The sequence below is a fragment of the Atractosteus spatula genome, chromosome 14, assembly GCF_055471065.1.
Source record: "Atractosteus spatula isolate fAtrSpa1 chromosome 14, fAtrSpa1.hap1, whole genome shotgun sequence".
NCBI lineage: Eukaryota > Metazoa > Chordata > Actinopteri > Semionotiformes > Lepisosteidae > Atractosteus > Atractosteus spatula.
The window spans coordinates 22,751,689-22,767,822 of record NC_142719.1 but is presented as its reverse complement, the minus strand read 5'-3'; the positions used below and the strand labels follow the sequence as shown (position 1 = coordinate 22,767,822).

The window sequence follows — 16,134 nt, the reverse complement described above, 5'->3', positions numbered from 1 at the left end:
CAGGTCTTATATATTTATATCTTAATGACAATCTCAGACTGTAGCTTTGAATAGGCTACCTGTTTTGTGTAATTTTGCATTGATAACCTTGTAAAAAATAGGATATTAACAAGATGAAAATTGATTATATAGTTGCTTTTTTTTACATTTTAACTTTAAAACTATAATAAAATACAGTTGCCAAAAGCAGATTAACCTAATAAAAGGTTTTTGAGGTGCAGGTTCTCAAACATTCACAGAGTCAAAAAAGGCAGACAGCAGTAGGGAGGGATGGTTAATAATGTAGTGTATACAGTCGATACTGTGTATGTTGAAGGCTGTGACTTCAATTCCTTTTGTATGTGGGATGATGGTGATTGCTAGTATTTTTTTACTAAATTGCTCCAGTTAATGTTCTGTTGTATAGGTATTAACTTGTGAAACTGGTATTATTCAGGTTGTTGATGTAATTAAAAATTTGTTTTAAATTTAAATGGAAATATCTGCATCATGGAAATCATTTATCTAAGACAACAGTTAGATTAATGTTTAGAACTTCTGTAATTCTGTTTTCTGCATTTATTTTGTAAAACAGTATTTTTATGGGATATAATGGCTTATTTGTCTATCAGTGATTTTTTGTGCTTTGTCTTTCTTATGCAAGACTTTAAGGCAATACGACAATAGCCTTTTTTATTCACTTTTCAGTTTGTCCTGCATCAGCTCTTAATTTTGTCGCATGATCATAACATGTTTAAGAAAAAAATGTTGCTCTTAAAAAGTACCTTATTTCTTTGTCAGTATTGTTAATTCAGTATAGCTTTATCCAACTTATTTTGCTGTACTATGCACTCTTAAAGTCACCTTATATACATATTATTTAAATATTAAATATACAGTATGTATATAATTAAAACATTATGTAGCCAACAATGATTCATTTTTATATATTTAATTTTTATATTTGTACTTTTATAATAAGTAATGTAATGTTGTTTATGGTGTATGTTATTGAATGGTTCTCAGGCCATGTAATATTGATCTACACTTTGTTATCTGCAAACAGTGTGCTGTTTTCTATGGCTTAATGTTGAAACTATCAAACAGTATACTGTATGCTTGTCTTAGTGAATATAGTAAAACATACTTATTTTTTGCATATTTTATAACTTGTAAATACCACGCAATAGTAATATAATGCTGTTTAGTGACAGTCTTCTAGTCTTTGTCTGGTATGAAATACCACAGATGAGTAAGTGTGGTGCTTCTGTAGATGCTAGCTGCAGTGATGCATGATTTTAGCAAAAAATAAGTATGGAGTTGCACAATGAACATGGAGTACATTTTTTAAATCCAAAGCTAAATGTATGTTTTGCAGTCAGCACTTTATTGCAGAGCTGTATTGTTAAATTCACTGGTAACTTTATTCCATACAAACAAACCAAGGTTCTTCTGAGAATTATTTTACATCTCAGATAACATATCTTTTCCATCTGCTGTGTGTAACACATCCAAAATTGTATCCTAGATCCCAAATGTCCAGAGCCTCTACAGAGAAGACGCCGCTCGTTGAACTTGAGTGAGATCAGGACAACTTTGGGTGAGATTTTAATTGAACTTCTGGTGTATCCATAATAGATAGATTAATTTTTTTTAGACAATCCTGTAAGCATTATTGCTAAATCCGCAAATCACGCATTCTTATGAAGCTAAACCAGTCATTATGGTAATACATTATCAACATGTGTTTAGAGTAAAATATCATGGTGGATGGAGTTTTATATCTTTGTAATTGTGAATGTAAAATTGTAATTCCTAATTTCTAATACACACTGTGATCTATTGGTGGACTGTGAATTTGTTTAATTAGCAGATCAGACTGTGATGATATTTTTTTTATTCTGATCTAGCAAGCAATTACTCGGGACCCCTACGAAAGTGTTGCAAGGATGGAATGGTTGAAAATAGTATGGATTATACCTGTGAAAGGAGGTCCCAATATATAATTGAAAGCAAAGAATGTATTGCTGCTTTCCTGCACTGCTGTACAGAGATTTCCAAAAAGCACAAAGAAAGACAGGAGGAAATGTTAATTCTTGCACGGAGTGAGTTTTTTTTTTATAGTTTTGAAAACAATGTACAATTCTAATGCTCTAATTAATGTGAGTGCAGGTGTGGATGGAATACATAGTGAAAAATATCAATTCTTTAATTCTTGTCACAGGTAAAATTATCAATGTTATTTAAACTAGCTATGATCAATAACTCAATATGACTCCACTGATTCTTGAAGAAGCCTGACAATTTCTTCAACCATATTGAATAGTAAAAAGAATCCAAAAATATTACTTTCTTTTATCCATTTAGATAAAATTGCTGTCTGTGAGTCCTGTGCATTTGTTTGACATGACAGGAGCAGCCTGGTCAGATGGTGCCCACATTTCGTGCATGTTCTGATTACTGAGACAAACTAAATAAATCATTCAGGATATTAAAGAAGTGGTCCAGTTAAAGTGATTGCTCTCCCATATTCTTGAACTTGAATTTAATATTACACAGTTCCATCTGGCAGGCTACAACAGTAGAACATACTGTATAGAAATTTGTAAGTCAAAACAGTGCTGCCAAATGTACCAAAGGTCAGCTTTTAATGGGCTGGACCTTTTCAACAGAACACTTCAGAGTGTACTGCTGAGAGAGAAACTGCTGTCACTCATTCTGTGCCTTTAATCCAAGGTCTTTCCCAGTATGGAGTAAATGTCTGTAAAGAGCTAATATGTGTCTAGTCAGAGTAACTAAACATGATGTTTAAATGTAGAAATTGTAAGGTTCACTATTCCTTGTCTTCTTTTTAGGTGAAGAAGATAATGATTTCTTAGGTGATGATGACATTGTAATACGAACTGAATTTCCAGAAAGCTGGCTGTGGCAAATGGAAGACTTGCCAATAGAACCTGTAAACAATGATGGGTACAGCAAATTTTCAAATGCATAACTGTATTCCTGCATTACTACTCATGTACTTTACATATTTCTACTCTGTATAGCAAGGGGCTGGTATGAGTACGTAGGGCTCAATTTATGTTTACATAACCAAACATTCTGGTTCCAGTTCCGGTCAAGAGGGAACGCTGGCGCGTTTGGCTGCCGCTCCTCTCACCAGTTTTTCATTTTTTATCTACGTATTTATTTATTTCTTTTTCTTCTCAGCAACTCTGGTTTCTAATTATTTATTTTTATACGCTTCATGTTATCCGCTCCATGTTGCAATTTACAAATGTGACTTCCACTTGCATTGTGAAATTGCTCACCGCCTGCTACTGCCTTACTCTGGATTTTCTTCCCGTCTTGTTGCACCATCTTGGATTCATCAATCATGTCTCTGAGGTACACCGCACTGCAACTTCTTTAACTACAACAAAACTACTTCCTGGTAAAAGACACATTTATTTATTGCCGCATTACTGGGATTTTACGACTGAGTCGCTACATCCATCCGAGCACAGGATGCTGTTTCTTTCATTCGTCTGTCAGGGGAGTCTCTATCCCTGCCTTTTGGCGCACGACCATAAGTCCATCCCGTACAGGCGCTGACCTCAAAAATCTTCTCTCACTGCCGCACCTGGAGTGCACTCCGCTTCCCCCTGAATCCCAGAGACTGGCCAGATCAGTGCTACTCAATACCCGCTCCATAAACAACAAGGCTCTTCTTTCACGTGACATTATCAAAGAAAAAAAAACTTGACCTTTTGTACTTAATAATAATAATTACTTACACTTATAAAACATTTTTTCTGGAAACTCCACTCAAAGCGCTTTACAGGTAATGGGGACTCCCCTCCACCACCACCAATGTGCAGCATCCACCTGGATGATGCAACAGCAGCCATAGTGCGCCAGAACGCTCACTACACATCAGCTATCAGTGGGGAGGAGAGCAGAGTAATGAAGCCAATTCATAGATAAGGATTATTAGGGGGCCATGATTGGTAAGGGCCAATTGGAAATTTGGCCAGGACACCAGGGTTATACCACTGCTCTTTTTTGAGAAACACTCTGGGATTTTTAATGACCACAGAGTCAGGACATTGGTTTTACATCTTATCCGAAGGATGGTGCCTGTTTTTACAGTATAGTGTCCCCATCACTATACTGGGGCATTAGGACCCACATGGACTGCAGGGTGAACACCCCCAGCTGGCCCCACTAACACCTCTTCCAGCAGCAACCTTAGTTTTTCCCAGGTGGTCTCCTATCCAGGTACTGACCAGGCTCATACCTGCTTAGCTTCAGTGGGTTGCCAGTTGTGAGTTGTAGTGTGATATGGCTGCTGACAACCAAAACCTGCCACAGACAAAACGATGGACTGCTGTTTAACCAACTAGTCCCTCCTGGATATGGTTTGTTTGACCTTTTGTGTCTCTGAGGCAGAGGTGGGGGCATCATTGTTATTTACAACCTTTTTTACAATTTAAGTCCTATTACTATACCTCCTCCATCTTCTTTTGAGTGCCTTGTTTTAAATGTCTCTATCCCCCAATCTACTATCATTGCCACAGTTTATAGACCACCCAAACCCAGAGAAGCCTTCTTACGTGAGTTTGCTGATTTACTCTCATTTTATGTCTTAAGTTTAAAAGGATCCTTATTCTAGGGCATTTTAATATACACATTGACTCAAGGTCTTCTAGTCTGGCTAAAGACTTCCTTTCTCTGTTGGGATGCTTTGATCTTACTCAGTTTGTTTGTACCCCTACACAAAAAAAAGGACACACCCTAGATTTAATCATTGCCAATTATTCTTTTGTCTCCCACTGCTCTTCCCTTGATCTAGGCCTCTCTGACCAGCTATTCTTTTCAATCTGGAATTACCTGTTTCTAACACTTCCCCCTCATGCTCTGTAAATTTCCGCAACTGGCGATCAATTGATCACCCAAGGTTTGCAAACTCTGTTCTGTCCTCCTTGTCTTGTTTCTCTACCTCTGACCCTCTAGAGGACAAAATACAGTTACTTGATAGTGCTCTTTTATCTACCCTCAACACCTTTGCTCCTTTAAAAACTCGAAACATCTCCTTCTCTTGCCCTGCCCCCTGGTACAATGACCATCTGCGGTCTATGAAAACAGCCTCCTGCAAACTTGAGTGTAGGTGGTGTCTTTCTGGCCTAAATGTACATTATCAGGCTTGGAGAGATTACTTGTCTGAATATAAGGTTACAATAGAGTCTGCTAGATCCAACTACTTCTCTCACATCATTGAAAATCACCATAATACCCCCAGACATCTTTTCTCCACCATCAACAGCTTGCTAAAGCCAAACTGCCCCACCACATTACCTGCCTCATCGCAACTGTGCAACACATTCTTAGATTTCTTTAGCTCCAAGATCGACAACATCCGGCAGCACATTCTCTCCACTATGCATATCATTTCCATACCTCCTCCCTCCTTATCAAACTTTTCTGGTTCCCTTCTCTCCAGCTTCTCTCTTCTTGACTCAGCATCCCTCAATAAACTAGTTAAACACATGAAACCCTCCACATCCATTTTAGATCCCATTCCCACCACTTTATTTCAGTCCTGTTTCTCTTCTTACTGTCCCATTGTCCTCAATATTATAAATGAATCCTTGAGCACTGGCCTTATACCAACGGTCCTCAAAACTGCTGCCATTACTCTCGTGCCAAAAAAGCCTAACATGTCTCTCGACAATCTTAACAATTTTTGCCCCATCTCCAACTTACCCTTTATTGCAAAAATTCTAGAACATGTTGTCACGTTTCAGTTACATAACCACCTCATGACAAATAATCTTTTCAAACCCCTCCAATCTGGCTTCCATCAACTTCACAGCACAGAAACTGCCCTGATCAAAGTCACTAACAATCTTCTAATAGCTTCTGATTCTGGTTCTCTTTCTATACTCATCCTTCTTGATCTGACTGCTGCTTTTGACACTGTTGACCATGACATCTTACTTTCTCGTCTCGATACTGTGTTTGGAGTTTCTGACACTGCTCTCAAAGTTCAAGTCTTACCTCACTGATCACTGTCACTTTGTCTCTCTTAATGGGTCTAGGTCTGACATTGGTCTTGTTAAGTCTGGTGTTCCTCAGGGCTCAATACTGGGCCCCTTGCTCTTCAGCATTTACATGTTTCCACTTGGTCAGCTTTTAAGATCACATGGCCTCAGCTATCATTTCTACGCTGATGATACTCAAATATACATCCATACCAAACCTGACACTGATGTGGCTGTCTCTATTCTATCTAATTGCATCTCTGACATTAAAACTTGGATGACTCAAAATGTCCTTCATCTTAACTGTGACAAGACTGAAGTCATGCTTATTGGCACCCCCCATCAACTTCGTAAAGCCAATCCTGTAACCCTATCTGTAGATGGTTCTGCACTTGAGCTTCAGTTTAAATTGAAAAACCTTGGGGTGATGTTTGATTCTGGCTTAACTTTAGACCCACATGTGCAGCATATTGTCAAAACATCTTTTTTTCACCTCAGAAATATCGCTAGACTACACACTATGCTATCACTAACTGTGGCTGAAAAGCTGATCAACACATTTGTGTTCTCTCGAATTGACTTCTGTAATGCTCTACTCGCTGGGGTATCTAAATCTACTTTGAACAAACTGCAGTATGTCCAAAATTCAGCAGCCAGGATTCTGACCAGGTCTAGTGCAAGTGATCACATTACTCCTATCCTGGAGTCCTTGCACTGTCTTCCTGTCAAATTCTGTGTGGACTTTAAAATCCTCATGCTCACCTATAAGGTTCTGCATGGCTTGGCACCTCAGTACCTGTCTGAACTATTATCGCCCTACTCCCCACCTTGCAACCTTCACTCTTCTAATTCTGGTCTCCTAACTGTCACCCAAGCCCGTCTACATTGCATGGGTGACAGGGCCTTCTCTGTTATGTCCCCAAGCTCTGGAACTCTCTGCCCAAGGATATCAGAGGGTCACTGTCTCAAAACTCCTTCAAATCCAGACTCAAAACCTTCTTCTTTAGAAGAGCCTTTACTTAACTGGTTCCATTTTTCACCCCTCTGCTTTTCCTAGTACCACCGTCCACGGTCTCCTCTGCATATTGTAATTGTGTTTTATCTCGTGTAATCTTTTTTTTTTATATCTTGCTTTGAGAAGCACTATATAAAAATAATGTTTATTATTATTATTATTATTATTATTATTATTATTATTATTATTATTATAAATCTGTTGCCAATGTTTCAACATTGTTAGCAGTTGAATGTTGATGAGGTCTTACATTCAGAAAGTCATTAATAATACACCTGATGCTGTAGGATTCTAGGATCTCTATTTTCATGGCAGGTTCCCTTTTTTTTAATTACCAGGCTTGTTACAAAAGATGTCCAAAGCTTCCTCAAAGACTCAATTACCACATGGGAAATTACAGCTATAAGTTTGTCTCCAGAGAATGGTAAGGTATTTTGTATCTTCTGTAAGTCAGTTCCCAAAGACATCACCTTCAAGCTAATTTATCTGTCTTGTACTGAACAAGTGAATTCTTGGTTAAGAGTTCTTTTATTTTTTTTAATTCTTACCATAATGAACAATAATGGACCTACAAGCTCTAAAAAAACAAAAAGTTGAAGTGTTAATAACAACAATGTGCAAACATTCAAAATGCATATTTTACTGTTCTAATGTTACTTGAAAGTTATGTGAACGACTGGCAGTACAAAAAAGCAAAATCAATGCAGAATTTTGTTTTTAAATTATCACTTAAATGTTTAGACTATCCATGACATTCAACATCATTGTACTAACAGAGGAATTTATTATTTTGATGTGTGTAGGTATCTGCGTGGCTGAACCCTATGAGATTACGGTGTTGAAGGATTTCTTTATTGACCTGAAGCTGCCTTACTCTGTAGTGCGAAATGAACAAGTGGAGATCAAGGCTGTGTTGTACAACTATGAAAATGTGAAAAGACGAGTAAGTGCAAGTTTGACACTTTATACATACTGTTTGCAAATATACAGAATTTGAAATAATTATGGAAACAGAGACAAACCATGATATAAAATACAAATTACTTGTGGTAGTGTTCCATCTCTTGTCTAAAAAATGAACTGCACAATTAAGTGTAAAGTCAAGATTTAAAACAGTATGCTGCATATTACTGCTGAACATGTTCCTCACACTTATAAGGAGATTATAATTTATAATGGTGATACCACTATTGCATCACAAGTGCCATATAAGTTTCCTATGAAGGAAATTTAAGAAAAAATCTTCGTTAAAGCTCATTGGTACATAATACTTAAATGGGTTACGTTGCTACATGATGATCAATAATCCAGTAGAGATTCGTTTAACAAACTTTCTACCAGCACATGTGCTTAATTCACTTCTTAAAGAGCAAGATGAATCAAATGACAAATGAAAAATGAAAATGAAAAGGCTGGAATGGGCAGTAAAATTTAAACTTGTCCACTGAAACAACTGAGCTAAACTGTATGTAATAAAATATGTATGTCAAACTATGTAGTTTATGTAATATGGAGCTCTATTCTGGAATGGATGGTACCTGTATAAACAGGAGGTGGGGGTGGAGTGGGTATTGCAGTAATACCAGAGTCAGGACACACAGTGTTGATTTAGTGGCTTTCACTAAGGCTTTCAGAATGCATTCAGAAGAATCTTAAGAAGAGAGAGAGGATCTGGACTCATCCAAAGATAGTCTGATTCCTTAAGATCTCCCAATTCCCTTTGGTAGAAACAAATATACTACAATTTCAATATTAATACAACTTTTTCCTGTATCACATTTCCTGTATCACAAGTGAGTGGATTAACATCCATATAGAATTTTTATGTTCTTAATATAGATTTTCCTTTTAATAGCATCAGATTATTCACTTACTTTCTCATGAAATTCTTTGTCAAGAGCTCATAACATACATCTTGGCTTTCCAACCTGTTCACAGAGCCACACCTCCCTTCTGTTTTCTACATGACACTCTGAAAGATTAAAAAACCATTTTAACAACAGAAAAAAAAAATAAGAATTTAATTTTTGAACTGCTCAAAGACATTGATAAAGTCACTCTAGTGGATGTTTTCAGAATCAGGCATGAGACATAGAGAAGAGATTGAAAACTATGTTGAAGTGCATTTAAAACCAAGAATAGCAGGGACCTCTGAACCAAGCCATGATGTCAAATCTCAAACTTTATCTTGTTACAAAAAAACTGCTAAATGATATATTCATATTATTTAGTTATTAGCAACCAAATGAGCTAAATGGGATTAAGGGACTTGTTAGTTAATTAACTTGTTAGTTAATTGTTATGTTCTTATGCAACTAACCTTTAATAGTCAAGAGCTCAAAACTGTGGAGAAGGTACAGTATACAATTGTTACCTTAAACTTTAATTGAAATCATTTTAACTCTAATTCCACCCATAGAGTTCTGTTAAAGAGAATATTGATGGATTGTAGAGCTTGAGTACTAGAGCTGGCAACCTGTAGTCAAGAAGACACTTTTTAAATTATAGACAATAAGCAGTTAGTACATTTAAATGGTTAACATTTGGAGAGAGTTAAAAACAATGAAAGAAATGAATAACATCACAGTCTACAAAACTATGGGGATCTGTTTCAAAAGATGTTCTTGAAGGTGAAGGATACAATGGGATCCTTTTAAAAATTATTTGATAAGACTTTTGAATCATTGACCTACTGTACTAGCTGAATGGACTCCTTTTGTTTATATATTTTTTCAGTTCTTCATGTCTAAGTGTGTGCATCAACTAAGTATTTGAAAGTGAGCATCATTTTTCTTCAAAATTCTCAAGAAAGTAACTCATCACTCATAACTGTTTGTCTAAGGTTCGTGTGGAGCTGATGGAGAATGAGCAGATATGCAGTGCAGCCAGTAAGAAGAGAAAACACAGAGTGGAAGTGATGGTAGATCCGTTATCATCTCGAGCTGTGCCCTTTGTCATCATCCCCATGCACACAGGAGAGCTGGATGTTGAAGTTAAAGCTGCAGTATTTGGGTTGTCACTTTCTGACGGTGTAAAGAAACGGCTTCGAGTTGTGGTAAGTAACTGGTTTGAAAAGTAATAGAACATTTGAATATTTTTTAATAGAGCTGTAATTGTTGTTTTTTTTAGCAATAAAATTAACTTTTAAATTGTACGTAACCAGGAAAAATATGTAGTTGCACTTTTTACATGTACTGTAGTTACATACTGTATGTTTTTACATGTTAGTCCTTTGATGCATGATACTTTTATTACTATGTTGCATGTGCATGTTATGGTAAGATGCAAATAGAACTTCTGACTAGAAAACAATTAACTTTTTTTGCTCCTCTTTGTGGAATTTCAGGTTGACAATTTTAGTACTTCCACAGAAGAAGACATTATTTGCACTGGGAAAAAAAGATTAAAAAAAACATTTACATCATAGCATCTGTAAAAATGCAGAGAAATTGGTAACCTTCACATAAAAATGTATAATAATAATTAAATAGTTATTAAATAAAGTTTGATTATTTGTTTAACATTAAATAAAAATTGTCAAAATTTAGTCTTAAGGCTGATCAATGCAATTAGGTACCATGAATAGAGTCATTTTAGAAAAACTCAAATAAAAAGCCTCTTACTGACAAGCTACAGTATGAAAGCTAATTCTCATAAGATTAAAAGAAATCTGTAACTTTTCATGTCCTAGACATGATGAGGATCCTACAATATTATGAAAGTTCTGGCCTTACTCCCCTGCACAGTTCTGACATTCTGGCCTCAATGTCCTGCACAGTTCTGAATGCCAGAGCCTCATGCATTGCGATGGCTTTGTTTCCACAGGCAGAGGGTGTGAAAATAAGCAAGACTATAAAAACTACATTATTGAATCCAGCTGCTCACGGTGAGATTCCTTCTGGAAATGCCTCCTACAGTTTGCTAAGACACAAACAGTTCACATTTGCAATGCAATTTTCACTACAGCTTTATCATACTTTTTAAAAACTCTTTCCTTTCGTCATTTTAAATTATTAATAAAACCACTCAAGGTAAGCAGTGTATTTTTTATCCATGAACAACATCCAATGAGGTTAGCATTTCTGCCTCACAGCACTGGGGCCCTGGGTTCAAGTCCAGATCTGGGTTGCTATCTGTGCTGAGTTTTTATGTTCTCTGTGTGCTTGTGTGGGTTTCCACAGGGTGTTCAGGTTTCATACCACAGTATAAAGCATACTCATAGGTTAATTGACTTCTAGGAAATTGTTCGTGGTGTGAATTTGTGTGTCTATGTTTGAGGTTGTCTGCCCTGCGCAGAACTGGCATCCTGTCCAGGGTATACTCTGCCTTATGGCTCTGGCTCCCCTTTGACTCTGAATTGGAAAAAACTGTTAGAAGGAATATCCATCTATCCATCTATCTTGTCCGATTGTTGTTGGGTTTTTTTTCTCTCAAGAAGTTTTATGGTACTGACTCAAAAGTAACATAAAAAGCATAATTGAAAAAAAAATCTACCTGATGCCCGTACAGGTTTAGAATTGTAGTACTGCAGCCATCAACATATGACCACAGATTTAAATATTATCTAAAAGAAATAACATGAGCCAGCTTTGACATGAACACCTCAAATATTGAAACACTGTTCATTTAGTGCTACCACTCCTGTAGGATGGATATTAAATGAGCAAGGTTCATTCAGCATTCGGCATTGCTGTCTACTGACTCTGCTGAGACATGCTACAAGGTGCCTTCAAACTAGAAATACAGTAACAATACAGTGAGTTACAACAGTAACTCTCCTGTAAGGCACTTTTTTAGCCTGCACGCTTGTCAAAAAGTGAATGGCACTGACATGTGGGCTTGTCTTAGACTCTTTATTATTTCCATTTTGTAGAGACATTGCATCGTAAAGCCAAGATGCAAATGATTGATGAGAAAGACAGGTCCAACCTGGGGGCAATAAAACTAGAAATATCTATTATATATTCAATATTTAAAGTAATTCACAATTTTAACTACATCATGCTTGTAGAGATTAGCTGCTATATTGCAACATTCACTGATATAAGTAATTCAGAAATTGAAACATTCTGAATCAAAAGTTTAGAGTTTTTAGAGCCTAGCCAGTTTTGTTCGTTTTGGGCTTTTCTTTAAGGTTTTGTTGAGCTTTGCTTCCCACTACTTTTACTGGCAATTCAAGCAAAAAGATAACCTGAATTCTCAGAGGTAATTAAAAAGGAAGTGTTCTGAGAATTACTATCTATAAGCATCATAAAATTCCTATATTTATTTTCATGAATTGGTTTCTGATTGGGGACTTACATCACAGGTTATATCAAGAATTATAATTATATCAACCAGTTGCAAGCTGATTATAGGGTCTTAGGAAAATGCTTTTAAATTAAGCACAGTTTCATAAAATATTTCCACATGTAATTATTTTAATGTTTTCCTTGCAGGTGGCTATCAAGCTGAAAGGGTTGAGAATATTTACCCAAAATCCATTGTACCAAACACAGATGCTCATGTTTTCATCACTGTGACAGGTACAAAATAACAGGACTGTGTCTGCTCTTACAAAAACATTAAATATGCATATATAATAAAAATATAAATGGTATATAATTGCATTATAATTATAAATAAGTATAATATTAATATAATTGTTTAGTGAGCATACTACGCAATTAAGATAGATTGTTTTATTGTTCAGCATAGTAATTAATGCACATCTACATACTTTCACCACAAGTTCACTGCATTATGGGTGCAAATACAGTGTTTTAATTTTTATCTGTTGGGCCTGTAAGAGCTCTTCAAGGTAAGGAAGTTAGTAATCAAATGATTCGAGGACCAGCCAGGCTTGTTTTGGAAGAACATAAGAAAGGTTACAACGTAGAGTAGGCTATTCTGCCCAGCTCCCACCTCATCTTATGTGGTTATTGATTGTTTTAAAGAATATAAGGTCATCCATAACCTTGTAAAAAAGTGACACAGTTGCTACATGTCACTTAGGCACTCTCCTGGTTACAATTTAAAAAAAAACGTTTTGCTTTTAAATTTATTTAACTTTTAAAATCTTTTGAACCAACAAATCAGCATTTTAAAATAGACAGCAAGAAACTGTTAATATTTTGCTTGGAGAAAAACTGGTTTAATAGTGTGGTGAGAGTTAAAAGCCTAGGAAAATTAATAGTTTGATCTTACTTTAATGAACAACTAACAAAACTAGCACTTCACTAAAAGGATTATTCATCCGGCTCTGTTTGTATGTATTTACAGTAAATAAGTTACAGTTGGACTACTTATAGTATTTAATGGTTTCAAAGTTGTAAAATTGATGGATACTCTAGTGGCACTAAAGGGCGTCTGTGAATTATTTGTCTAGTAATGTTAATCACTACTATGGCTCTGATATATGTAATTGATTTATCCGAACAGGTGAGCCTTTGAGTGAAACTATTGAGAGTGCCATTAGTGCTGAACCCCTGGGAAAGCTCATTAAACAACCTAAGGGGTGTGGAGAACAGAATATGATTCATATGACCCCCTCTTTTATCGCCACCCACTACTTGGACACTTCTGGGAAGTGGGAAAAATTGGGATTGCACCGTCGGTCTGAGGCAATTAAATACATTAATTTAGGTAAGAAATTTAGAGCACTGAAAATAATATCTTTAATTCATTGCTTTTTCTGTTTTTGTTGCAATATTGTTACACAAGACAAAATACATTAATGGTACAATAAGTGATTTTATTACAGTAATAGGTGACACTCTGGCGCAGTGATTAGCATTGCTGCCTCTCCATGCTTGAGCCCTGGGTTCAATTCCAGGCCTATAGTGCTATCTGTATGGACTCTGCATGTACTCCACATATCGCATGTGCTTCCTCCAGGTGTTTCCAGTTTAATGCCACAGTCCAAAGACATATTGGCAGGTTAATTGGCCTCTGAGAAACTTTGCCCTGCTGTGAGTGTGTTTGTACTTGTGTCTGTGTCAGCCCTGCAATGGACTGGCACCTCATTCAGTGTGTACCTTGCCTTGCGCCCATTGCTTCCCGGGATAGACTCCGGCTCCACCTCAGCCCTCTATTAGAAGAAACTGTTGGAAAATGCGTGGATAAATCACAGTAATGAAAGAAAAGAATAATTTGTGTATGCCTGAGTAAATTCAAGATGGTGTGACTGTGGAACACACCTCCCACTGCACTCCCCGCTCCGCAGCGCATGGGAATGCACAACTACCACACCTAACACTAATCAGGGCTGCGCTTTAAGATCCCCACGCGCCCGCAGATGGTGTTCCGATTAGAACCGAATGTGTTCCCAATCCGGCGACACAAACAATTGCTCCGATCTAAAAGAGGATCTATTCTCCTCATTCAAGAAAGGAATCTCTCCTTTACCAGAGAACAGAAACATCCGCAGATGACTACACACCGGCACACCGCACAGAAATAAGAATCTTTCTGTCGGTGCTCAGGCAGCTCCTTATCAGAGCCAACACTTTCACAAGGATTATTAAGATGGTGTGCAGGAATTTCAAACCATGTAAGAGGTTGCTATTTCTAAGACATGATCATAATGACCAACATTTGCTTTACTGACAATTGAGGTGCTCAATATTGGTTAAATGTCTTGCTTTTTACTAATAATTTGAATCTCTTTTTTTGTTATTTTTGCTTTTGAAGTTTTGCTATTGCTGTTCTTATTTTAAAGTTTAATATTTGGCTATATTTCCAGGTTATACTCAGCAACTAGCCTTCCGCAAAACAGATGGTTCGTTTGCAGCCTGGAAAAATAGACCAAGCAGTACCTGGTATGACTTTTAGCACCAGTTTACTTTGTTTCTCCATATTGTAGTGAAATTAGATTATATAGGCTTTTCAATATTGATACATTTGCACCCATTTGCACCCATTATACTTGCAGGACATTTTACTGTAACCATGGTACAATTCATAACCCCCAATTGTCATTTATACCTTAGGTTTACTTTTTAAAGTGATTTGAAAACCCACTACAAATCATTACAGTTCTCCAATTCACCAGTTTTTATGTTATGAGACAATGACATACATTATTGTACGATGCAAAGGAACAAATAAAGGTTAATTCCATGCTGAAGAGAAGAAAAGAAACACAAAGTTTTGTCTATGAAGCTGTGTAATAAACCTTTACTTGTTCCTTTGCAGCCTTCTGTATGCATGCTGATATAGCTACCTACTTGAATTATTATAAGACATCTTTTTTAAAATCTACCTATTATAATAATTGATTCTTGAAAGTTAAAGGTCAAGGACCCTCATCTGTAATTGCTGAGATGAATTTGTGACACAATGAATTCATTACCATGACGCACTATGTTTTTCTATGTCCAGGCTAACAGCATATGTGGCCAAAGTTTTTGCAATGGCTTACAGTCTTATTGATATGAACGACAGTGTGCTGTGTGGAGCAATAAAATGGCTGATTCTTAACAAGCAACAGCCTAATGGAATCTTTAAAGAAGATGCCCCAGTTTATCATGGAGAGATGATGGTATGAATAATTTTTAGTAATATGTTTCATTGTAATTTCAGTTAGTAAATATAATATTGTACAATGTTGTAATTGCTCTAATGTGCCCTGATTTTTGCAGAATGGACATTTTATTCAAACGCCTTAACAAATCATTTTTATATTCAACTTCTTATAATACAGAAAATGTAGAAAAGCACTCTTAAAAGAATAGTGCTTTTCTTAGAAATAACTACTGTACTGAGAGAAGTTGAAAACAATTAAAATTGAATGCTAGCAGAATGTTTAGCTATTATGTGCATCTTTAAGAAACACTTTTCTGTGTTATGGCTTCCTTTACACTTGCAAACATATCTCTACCCTCTTATGGGAATATGGAAAAAGATACTCTGTAAAACAAACAAGTCTGAGGGGCCAAAATGTCTCCTCAATTTGGAAATGTTCTTAAGTTCTAACTATCATGAAAATGTGAAAGATAGCTCTGGCTGTGTCATAGCACTAGAAACTGTCTCCTTATTCGACTGTAATGTCATAACATTACTGCCATTAAGATGATATTTATTCTTTTTCTTGAAAAAATATATTTTTGTAAATATGAAGGGTTTCACAAAGCTCCC

The 16,134-nt window shown here is 36.3% G+C and overlaps 1 protein-coding gene across 1 annotated transcript in view; it reads left to right on the top strand.

Moving 5' to 3' along the window:
• LOC148820911 (complement C3-like) overlaps positions 1-16,134 on the top strand; it is a 74,544-nt gene that overhangs the window by 33,214 nt on the left and 25,196 nt on the right. The window contains exons 16-26 of the mRNA XM_088932818.1: positions 1,508-1,579; positions 1,890-2,084; positions 2,835-2,949; positions 7,356-7,441; positions 7,821-7,960; positions 9,860-10,072; positions 10,843-10,903; positions 12,456-12,542; positions 13,438-13,641; positions 14,741-14,816; positions 15,379-15,538. Coding sequence (XP_088788944.1) covers positions 1,508-1,579; positions 1,890-2,084; positions 2,835-2,949; positions 7,356-7,441; positions 7,821-7,960; positions 9,860-10,072; positions 10,843-10,903; positions 12,456-12,542; positions 13,438-13,641; positions 14,741-14,816; positions 15,379-15,538 — 1,409 coding nt within the window. The remainder of the gene's footprint in view (positions 1-1,507; positions 1,580-1,889; positions 2,085-2,834; positions 2,950-7,355; positions 7,442-7,820; positions 7,961-9,859; positions 10,073-10,842; positions 10,904-12,455; positions 12,543-13,437; positions 13,642-14,740; positions 14,817-15,378; positions 15,539-16,134) is intronic.